This window comes from Ctenocephalides felis, unplaced genomic scaffold (assembly GCF_003426905.1).
Source record: "Ctenocephalides felis isolate EL2017-DRISC unplaced genomic scaffold, ASM342690v1 CF-g0.4_SCAFFOLD_01492, whole genome shotgun sequence".
Lineage (NCBI taxonomy): Eukaryota > Metazoa > Arthropoda > Insecta > Siphonaptera > Pulicidae > Ctenocephalides > Ctenocephalides felis.
Genome location: NW_020537646.1, coordinates 19,614,329 through 19,624,507, shown reverse-complemented (window position 1 = coordinate 19,624,507; position 10,179 = coordinate 19,614,329). Strand labels below are relative to the sequence as shown.

Genomic DNA, 10,179 nt, shown 5'->3' with positions numbered 1-10,179 from the left:
AAAAGTGTAGGCGTATTTCCTAAATGAAAAAAAAATAAAATTATTAAAATGGCATAGAATCTATGTAATAAATTGATATATAATTCCACCAGATAAAAAATTATAATATATTTTACTTACGGTGCAAAATTGTGTGTGCGTCCATAATAGTTGAAGGAACAACATAATCCTTGGCTGGACATAACTCTTTGGAAAATTGATTCGCAATTTACTTCACTAGATTTCCACATACATCGTTTTATCATATCATTACATTGAGGTGCTAACTAAAAATAATTTCAAATATTTTAAAATACCCTAAATATAAAAGAAAATTATTCTAATATTCTTAAAATGCTAGAATGTATTTATATTAGAATGTTAACACTTCAATTTATTTTTACAATTATATATTATATGACTAAATATCAATATCACAAACTCTAAATTTCTATATTATAATATTATTAAAAAACATATATAACTAAAAAAACAAATTAGAGTTCTGAAGAATATTGGTTACAAAAATTCTCTATAATATTGAAAAATAAACATTGCTGAAATTAAAGTTAAATAAATTTAGAATGTATTTAAAACTAAATTTGCAATAAAGTCTTAAAAATTATAAATTATAGATCATATAATATTTATTATATGAGCTATATAATTAACTAATATTTCTGTATATCATTTCATAACAGTTTTATTAAAGAAATTGTAAAAATATATAAAAATGAAAATATATCTTTTTTATATTAAAATTATTGTTTAGATTATTAGAATTAAATAAACAACATTCTTTATCTATTACAACTTTGAATTTCAAAATTTGTTGCAATACTAAAACATTGCAAATAGCTATTAACTTAGATTTTATTTTGTTGTGATAAAATTCTGAAAACAGTATAGGAATTATTATCTGAAATACATTAATTATATGGCCAAGAATAATTGAGAAATCTATAGAGCTTAAGAAATAATTAAAATTTCTCTTAATACTTATTCAGAAACAAATCTGTATTACCCATACATAAGGTAAAAATTCGAAAACTTTTAGATAGTAAATCATTTAATTTAATTAGGTTACATTATTTTAAATAAACAACTTTCTTAATTATTAACAAGTTATATTATAACTTCGAATAATGAAAAATGTATTTAATATCAAAAATATTTAATATTAGTTATTTATTGCTTGTTAGAGTTTATATTGCTATGATAAAGTACTAAAAATAGTACAAGCATTTTAATGATAATAATAATATAGTCAAAAAAATTTTTTTTTATATAATTGCATGATTTGCATTAATTTTTCTTGGAAATGTTCTCGGAATGGTTTTTTGGAAAAACAAAACTGTAACTAAGAAATTGATGCATACTAGAATTATTATTGATGTGTTGAATTTTGGTTTTTGATTAAACCAGCCTAATTATCGAAACTAAATTAAAGTAAAAATATTAATGAAAGCATATAAAGAATTATTGTGAAATTAATAATAATAAATATTTATGAGAAAAGTTTTCCAATATTAAAATTAATTCAAAGATTTTTAATTATGGTCACATGGTCAAGAATAATTAGATTTTATACTTATAGTTTTATATAAAAAAATCATTAGAATTTCACTAACGAATGCATAACAAATTACTCAGAAAAAAGTGTGCACGAAGATGTTATTAGTGAAAGAATTCCAACGACTCTTGATACTAAATTATTTAATTTAATCAATCTACTCACATTATCCATAGCATATTCCACAGTGATATTATTAATGGCAAATAATTCCTCTAAATCATTTGTTGCCTGTGTGGTGTTGGCGCCGAAAGAATGATATGCTGTCACCAAAGTCCGTAACATTCTTATTGCATCTTCAATTGAGACGTCCTTGGGTCTTTTTCTACATAAAATTAAAAATTAACAATTTGATAAATAAATTGCTAATACTTGCATTCTTTCAAGATTCTTTAAATATTACAATTTTCTGGCCATTCTAACCGCCGCTGATCTGGAAATTCTATTAATATTGCAAATTGTTACTGCAGGGAAGGGTATGTTCCAAATGCCATGGTGGGTGCTCTCTATAACCTAGAAAATAAAAAATAAAAATTATCGTTCAGAACCTTAAATATTTTCCTTTAAAATATAATACGACTACTTACCATTAAAGTTTCTGAGGTGCTACTATGTAAAGAAAAATACAAAAATGTTATTGCAGTGGACCATGCAGCTAGAGTCATCACAGCCCAAATTATTCTATAAGAAGAAAATTAATACAAATTTCAATTTGTTTACAATATCACAATTATTAACATTTACAGAAATATTATTAAAAATCGTTTGGAGAAACCATTATAAATGAGTTAGCAAAAAATGTACATAATAATCACTAATGCATAAAATATGCAATATTCATTATAAAATAAAATAAACTAGTTGGTATTGGTATTTTCCCTTGAGGCAAGTTACATGAGCTTCCCGATATGTGTAAATAATCAATTTAATCAATAAAAAATAAATTAATTTATGAGTGATTAAAAGTATTCCGAGTGGATTTATTACGAACAATTTAAAACAAACGACACGTTAACTCGGAGTATTTTCTAAAAGCAAATTTTTACAAATCAATAATTTTTATAATTGAACCAGTTTCCGTAGAACTTTAATGGTCTAGTATGTTCATTAAGACCAAGTACTCTATCGTTATACTAAGTAAATCGTTTAATTTTAATTTTAATTTTAACAAACGTCAAAAAAACTACTCAAACTTTGATGAATGTTTAAGATTTAACTACTTGTCGTAAAGCCGTAATATTTCAGTAAGTTCTATAAGACCATGATATATATCGCAAAAAAAAATTCCATAAAAATCGGCTTATTTTTTTCAACAGTTAATTACAAGAAAACGGCTCGGTAGATTTTCACCTAAAACTAATCAGTATCATTCCCAATTAATATCTTTCGAACAGATTTTAATTTTTTAAAATCGATTCGGTAGTCTGAGCTTAAATGTGGACGAAAAGTTTAACTCTTTTTTTTTCCAAATTACAAAAAAACGGCTCGGCAGATCGTCGCGCAAAACTGACAAACGATAGTCCTAATTGAGATACGCACACATGCTTTGGTCTCATTCGATTCAGAATGGCTCAAAACGTCGAGAAAACATAAAATTAGCTTTATTTATTTATTAAATTATATATTAAGCATATAAATATATTACCATTAACACGATTTATTAATTTATATTAATGATAAAATTTTAATTAATTTACAATTTTAAATTCACATATTATCCATAAATTTGTGAGAAAATTCCTAACTTAAGTTTGAATTCCTAACTTAAGTTTGAAATTAAAATCAATTACAAAAGTTAAATTATCTTATCACTGTTATTACTATAGGTAATAATTATAATTTGTATAATTATTATTTACTATCAATATTACCTTTGTCTCAATGAAATATCTGGTCCGCCAATGTGAATAAATCCATGTAAAGTTGTGATAGAACAAAAATTTTTGAATCTTCTCCATATCCAATGACCACATATAGTAAACGATGTTTCTGGAATATACGATTTGTTTATCATCACTTAATTTTTTTTTCACTTAGATCATTTTCATTTCAGCTACATTATGGATTAGGTTTTGTACTTTTTATTCAGCATGTCCTACTATAATTAACATGAATAGATATCATATTCAAAAAATAATGAGCAATAAAAGGTGTCATTTTTCAAGGTGAATATCATATAAACGCATCGTTTAAGCGACACCTTCCATGACGAACAGTAATTCAAAGTTAGTTACAGTTGCAAGATTAAAATCACAATATTTTATTCCATAAACTGTACTAAATAATTAATCTTCTTGTAAATGTATCCATGTAAGTGATTTTTAACGATCTTGGACAGTGATACAAAACTTTTGATAATAAGCGCTTGATTTTATTTTTAGTTCACTGATAACATGCTGCATATTCAAAGAATTTGTACAACAATTTTGCATTAAGGGTATTCACACTTCCATAAATTTACTTCTACATAATTTCCATGAATTTGATCTCATATCATAAATTTGCTTGAATCATTCACGGAAATGTTCAGGTGATTTTTGCTCTTGAAATTGATTTTTGAATTTAGCAGTAAAAGTATTACTATAATTGAACGGACTTGTCCTTGCAGAAGAAGTTTGTTAAAAAGTTCCAGAATTAAGTCTAAATTCACCAAAGATGGAAGAATTTTCAGTAAAATTAAATTAATTTTAAAAATTTTAATGTTTAAATTAATTTAAATTAATTTAAACCTATATTCTATATCATAGATAAATAAGTATGATTACCTATATAAAGAAATATGTTTTAGCAACTAAATAAAATCTGGATTGTTTATATACAATTTAAAATATTATCTCAACTGAAAATTTCGAGTATTAGTTTGCTTATAAACCTATTGCAAATTGCAACAATTTCAATGTGTAATGCCTCAACTAAAATCTATTATAACGAAATCAAGATTTTTTGTTTTTGATCTAATTTCGGGTTTAAAAGTTCCAGATGTATTCTAATATAATGCATTATAAATGTATATGTGTGTTATTGAATTTGAATATAATTGTTAAAAATTAAAACATTCAGTTTAAATTAATTTTTTATTTGTAAAATTTGTCATTATTAGCTTTTTTAGAGGCAATTTAAAATATAAGATGTAAGACAGTTATCAATAATCATATTAGCATTTGATGTGTTTACTATAAGCCTATTTATAATATAGCAAGTCATAGTTTTAGAAAATGCTGTTGATAGTTAACCGAGGTCGGGAATCACTGGTAGGTACTTCTTTGTTACTAAAGTATTTACTTACAAACATACATACACACACACACACACACATATATATATATATATATATATATATATATATATATTGCTTAATCATCTATCTAAATAAGACAGAAAATCAATTGTTCTGAGAACATCAGTGATGCAGCTCTTTACAATGATAGCATGCAAAGGTAATAAAAGATAAAATGTACTTGTACTTTTATTTTTAGACTTAAAATGGTTAATCATTTTTATTGAGCTGGGCATGGTTCCGTAATAAAAACACCTTGGCCAGATTTATATCGAGCAGTACTGTATTAATTGTTCATATTGAATAATAATTATTCCATTATAAAATTTGATATAACAACATTCTAAGCTATTATGATGTTCAGAAACAAAATCAATTTGTCGATAAAACATATGATATCAGCAAGTATTTTCATGTGAATTTCAAAATTAAGAATGTTCTTACAAAATTTAGATCGTTATACCAAAAAATAAAAATTTCCAAATTTACAACCCTTTTTTAGACAAACGAGAGTTATGTATCCGTAACGTTTAGATGGTAGCTAAATATATAATTGTATACTTTCGTGTATTAATTATAAGACTGTTTTAAAATACATACTGCAATAAGAGGTTTCACATTCATAAAGCTATTCCTTTATTATTCTAACACTAGGATTTTCTAGGTGATCTATAAGGACCCCCAATAATTGATATGACAAGTATGAAGGGTTCCAAAAAACCATGGTAACAAGGTGACCACATTTTCTCAAGTCAAAACCAGGACGGTAATTCGGAGGGGGAAGGGTAGGCAACGTTAAAAAATTTAATATGATTTCAAAATAACATATATTATTTAAGATTTTATTTAATCGGAGTTACTGACTAAGAATTTTATTATTCCATTATATGTAATATTTTATCTTATATTTTTGGAACTATGTTTTATCAGTTTTTGAAAAAAAAATTAAAATTATTGTTCATATTTCTTCATAATTGTTTAAAAATGAATAGCACTCATATTTTAACCCGTCTTTAGAATTTTGAACATGACGATTTTCTCATTCCTAACGTTTTGTTTCATATAATAAAAAATACCACGAAAAATTACCAGGTCACCCAAACAAATATTTAAAAGATTTAAGCGAGGAATCTCCTACTCGAAGATTGAAAAAAAAAATGGCCATACGATCTTAAATAAAATGTCCAAAAATTAAAAAAGAGATATCTTATAAGAGTAAGAGCAACAATTCAACTTAGGTCTATACTTTTCGAAAACTCTCGACAATCTGAGACAAACAACTAAACCCGGGACAAATATTACTTTTAGAGAAACCTCTGGGACGCAAGGTGGAAATTCGAGACTGACCCGGGCAAACCAGGACGTTTGGTCACCTTACTGGTACTCAAAATGTAAATGAGATCCAGGATGTACTTATAATTTAATATTAAAACATCAGATTCATCCGACCGAATAAAGTAAGTAATCAATTGTAGTTAGAAATTAATAAAATAATTAGCAGAAAAATATGGAACTCATACCGAAAGCGAAAGACGTCTCAAGGGGTCTACGACATAAAAAAGTTTAAAAACATTATTTATAGCTATAAATATTTACATATATTATTATCCGGAAAAAACTTGACGTCTGACTAATACACATTAATGTAGTAGACGTGATCAATATGGAAATATTAACACTACATTAATATGTACGCGGTCTTATCAGTGACCCCAGATGAAAGAATATACACACGTCGCGCGTATCAATATGGAACGGGCATTCCCATTTCCCATCATAGTTTATTTATTTCGGGTAAAAATCCCCTTTCTTCAATCAGCATTAATTCAGCAATTATAAATATTTAATGACGATTTGTTATGAGTATATAAACTGAACTCTTTGCATATCCGGCATCATTCACTAAACGTCTTCAAGTGCTTAAAGACGAAAACAATTCGAATTAATTGCAATTAATATTTAATACAATTCTATCAGAATGTCTTCAAGTGCTTTTATTATTCTATCTTGTTTGGTTGCTACAATGCTAGCATTTGCTAGTTCTCATCCTATGGAAAATCAATATTTGGATGCCAACTACTACGAAGAACCTTACCAAGTATATTATGGAGAAATAATGGATCAACAAGTGAGTTATCAATACCTGTTGTGTATATCATTACCTTTAATTAGATTTCAAAGAAAATTTGTTGGTTTCTAAAAATAGCACAATCCATTTTTTGCATGTTTCAATAACACAGGAATCTAGTATTTTACTACTATTTTCACACTTTACTTATACATCAAGCTGCTTGTAATGGTATATTAAGAGTAATAAAAGTAATTGCGTGTTATATAAAACTAAAGGTATTATTTATTATCCACTCGAGCATTACTTTGCGTATTTTCCTATATATTATCCAGAAGTCGCTCTACATTAAGATACCTATTGTTCACATTTTATTCATTATGGTTAATAATTTTTAATTTTTGAAAATATGTAATATTATAAAAAATCTGTTTAATTATTTGTTATATTTGGTTTAAAATTTAATTTTTTTAAATTTTATATTTGCATGATTTTGTATTATACAAACATCAATTAAAAGTTACCAAAATAGTTTTTGTGTCCAATGTTGCGCATATTTTTCAACTTCCGTAAGAGAAGTTTATGTTTTCATCAGAAGTTTTGTTTTGCTAATTTTATGCTTTCTTCGCGTTTCAAGTCATTCTGAATCGTTTGACATCAACATTAGAAAAAGTACTTATGCATGTGAGCCAAAATTTGACCTTTATTCGACGATTTTCCAAAAAAGGCTTCAGTTATTTAGTTTTGTAAGATAATCGGCTAAACGGTTACTTTAGAATCAGCAGAAAAGTGCAAAATTCGCACACCATTTGCTTTGAAATTTTATTTCTAAAAAGTTCATATTTGCAAAACTTTATATTATACAAACATCAATTAAAAGTTACCAAAATAGTTTTTGTATCCAATGTTTCAGATAGTTTTTAACCCGAAGGCGAAGTTTATGTTTTCACAAGAAACTTAACTTTGTTAATTTTATGTTTCTTTCCGGATGTAAGTAATTCTGAATGGTTTGACTTCAACATTAGAAAAAGTACCTATGCATGTGAGGCAAACTTTGACCTTTGTTCGACGTTTTCCCAAAAATGGCTGCATCCATTCCAAATGTCATTTGATGATAATCAATAAGGACTCATGTTATTTAGTTTTGTGAAATGATCGGCTTAGCGGTTTCTTTAGAATTAGCTGAGAAGTGCAAAATTCGTACACCTAAAAATCCTAGACTTAATTAGCAAGTTGTTCTAAAGATATCTTTAGAGAATCGTGGTCTAGGTGATTATTTGATGTTCTCCCAAAAACCATTTTAAAAGTCATTTGATGTAAATTAATAAAGATTTGCGTTATTTATTTTTGTGAAATGTTAGGCTTAGCGGTTTCCTTAGAATTATTAGAAAAGTGCAAAATTTTCTCGTACACTCAAATATCCTGAACCTAATTAGAAATTTGTTCAAAAAATGTCTTCATAAAATTGATTAGTTTTTGGTATACATCAGCCAGGCCGATTTTTCGTAATTGATTGCGGAACAAATCATTGCAATTATTGTTTGTACGTCCAAAAATTCTGAATCTAATTGAAAAATTGTTCAAAAGACATCTTTAGAAAATCGTGGCGATTAATTTTTAGGGGATGAGGGGGTTTATTTCTGACAAAAAATCTGAATATTTGAATTTGAAAATTTCTAAAAAAATGAATATTACTACGTATTACCAAGGGGAAGGGAAGGTCTAAAAATCCTTCAAAAGCTAGATTCACGATTCTTATTGATTGTGTCGATTCATACCTAGACACAGGCATTAATACCTAGTCCAAATTAGATTATGTCTAAAACTATATTAAGTATTCTAAGTGATTTAAAATTAAGTCTCGAAATATGATAAATTACAGAATTACCAAATTAATACAGATACAACACAAATATTTCAAAAATATATTACTTCTGCAGGATTTACTTCGCGAAAGACGATCACCTCATCCTGATACAATTTACGACAACGGAATCGTAAGAGGTGATATAAATCGTGACGATAACGGAAACACAAAAATTGGTGTCAGTGCCGGTGCCAATATTTACAAAGACAAAGCTCGCAGTGTTGACGCCGAAGCCCAATGGTCAAAAGTTATGAGTGGACCAGGACGGGCCAAGCCTCAATTTGGAGGAAGAATTACTTACCGTTGGTAAAAGGATAGTTTGGTAAAAAAAAACATTTTTCAACTAAAGCAAACGGCACATCTAAGTATTTCAAGAAATTGTTTAAGTAAGCATTATTTTTTTGCACCCGATGCAAAAAAACTTACTTATATGTAACTCACTTCAATATCAACAAACTTATGTGATTTGTAGTTTTAACAAGTTTCTTAATTAATTATTTTTAAAAGCTACTAACGATTGATATTTGTTTAATGGCATATTTGTGATTTGTATACGTATGTGTATTTAGAAGAATCATTCAAGTATTTTAACCCTTTCCACTCGGATGCCGCATCTCCGGTGACAAAATACATATAAATCTCGCAATTCGCGAGTAGAAAGGGTTAAAAATCCAAGAACAACTTTATTATCTATTCAGTAAAAAACCAGTCTAGACTCCCCTGGTCCAGAAATCAATTTTTTCAATTTATTTCATAATTTTTGCATAGATTAAATTATAGGCTAGTCATATGCAATATATGTTACTATGATGCAATATTATATTCTAAAGCAAAAGAATAATAATGAACACTTTTTTATACATTTTTTCCAAAATTAGTCTAGTATAGATAACTATATTATTAATTTATTTTATTTCATAATTCTTGCTTTAAATTGTGGACTAGTCATATCTATTACAATGCAATAACCTAGCCTAATGTACAACAATAACAATAAAGACTTTTTTATATATGAAATTTTTTATTGCATATGCGATAATTCTCACATAACATAGTTGAATAATACTTATTCGGTTAAAAACCGCACATACATGTGGTTAGTTCCGGAAGAATAAGAAGAATTATATTTGTAATAAGTGAAACCAATTCCGCATTTGGTAAAAAATGTCATTATAAATGACGTATTAAATATTATCCTGTAAGTGCTTTGATGTCATTAACTATTGATAAAAAATTATTTATGAATGGCTCCAAAAATACTTTGCCTTGCAAAATACTTTAAATTGGTCGTTACTCATTTATCAACAAACTAGATGTAAGTGGGATTTTGTCTTAAGGCAAGTTACATGATTTCTTAATATTTGTTTATAGTCAACATAATTGAGAAGGATTGAAATTTAAAATTCAAAATGTGT

The 10,179-nt window shown here is 26.8% G+C and overlaps 2 protein-coding genes across 2 annotated transcripts in view; one reads left to right on the top strand and one right to left on the bottom strand.

The window, feature by feature from the left end:
* Positions 1-10,179, bottom strand: part of LOC113370977 — a 33,480-nt gene that overhangs the window by 4,494 nt on the left and 18,807 nt on the right. Inside the window, exons 2-7 of the mRNA XM_026611639.1 lie at positions 3,424-3,541; positions 2,140-2,233; positions 1,956-2,065; positions 1,718-1,877; positions 121-266; positions 13-19 (exon numbers count right to left, since the gene is read on the bottom strand). Of these exons, the coding sequence (XP_026467424.1) occupies positions 13-19; positions 121-266; positions 1,718-1,877; positions 1,956-2,065; positions 2,140-2,217 (501 nt within the window). The 5' untranslated portion in view covers positions 2,218-2,233; positions 3,424-3,541. The remainder of the gene's footprint in view (positions 1-12; positions 20-120; positions 267-1,717; positions 1,878-1,955; positions 2,066-2,139; positions 2,234-3,423; positions 3,542-10,179) is intronic.
* LOC113370044 (coleoptericin-like) lies at positions 6,837-9,074 on the top strand. The gene is made up of 2 exons (XM_026610700.1): positions 6,837-6,957; positions 8,838-9,074. The coding sequence occupies exons 1-2, from the start codon at positions 6,853-6,855 to the stop codon at positions 9,072-9,074; spliced, it is 342 nt and encodes a 113-aa protein (XP_026466485.1). The 5' UTR covers positions 6,837-6,852.

Excerpts from the sequence above, each read along its gene's own strand:
- LOC113370044 (XM_026610700.1), top strand. The coding sequence starts at position 6,853 with ATGCTAGCATTTGCTAGTTCTCATCCTATGGAAAATCAATATTTGGAT. Across the intron at positions 6,958-8,837 it reads GAGAAATAATGGATCAACAA|GATTTACTTCGCGAAAGACG; the intron begins GTGAGTTATCAA and ends TTACTTCTGCAG.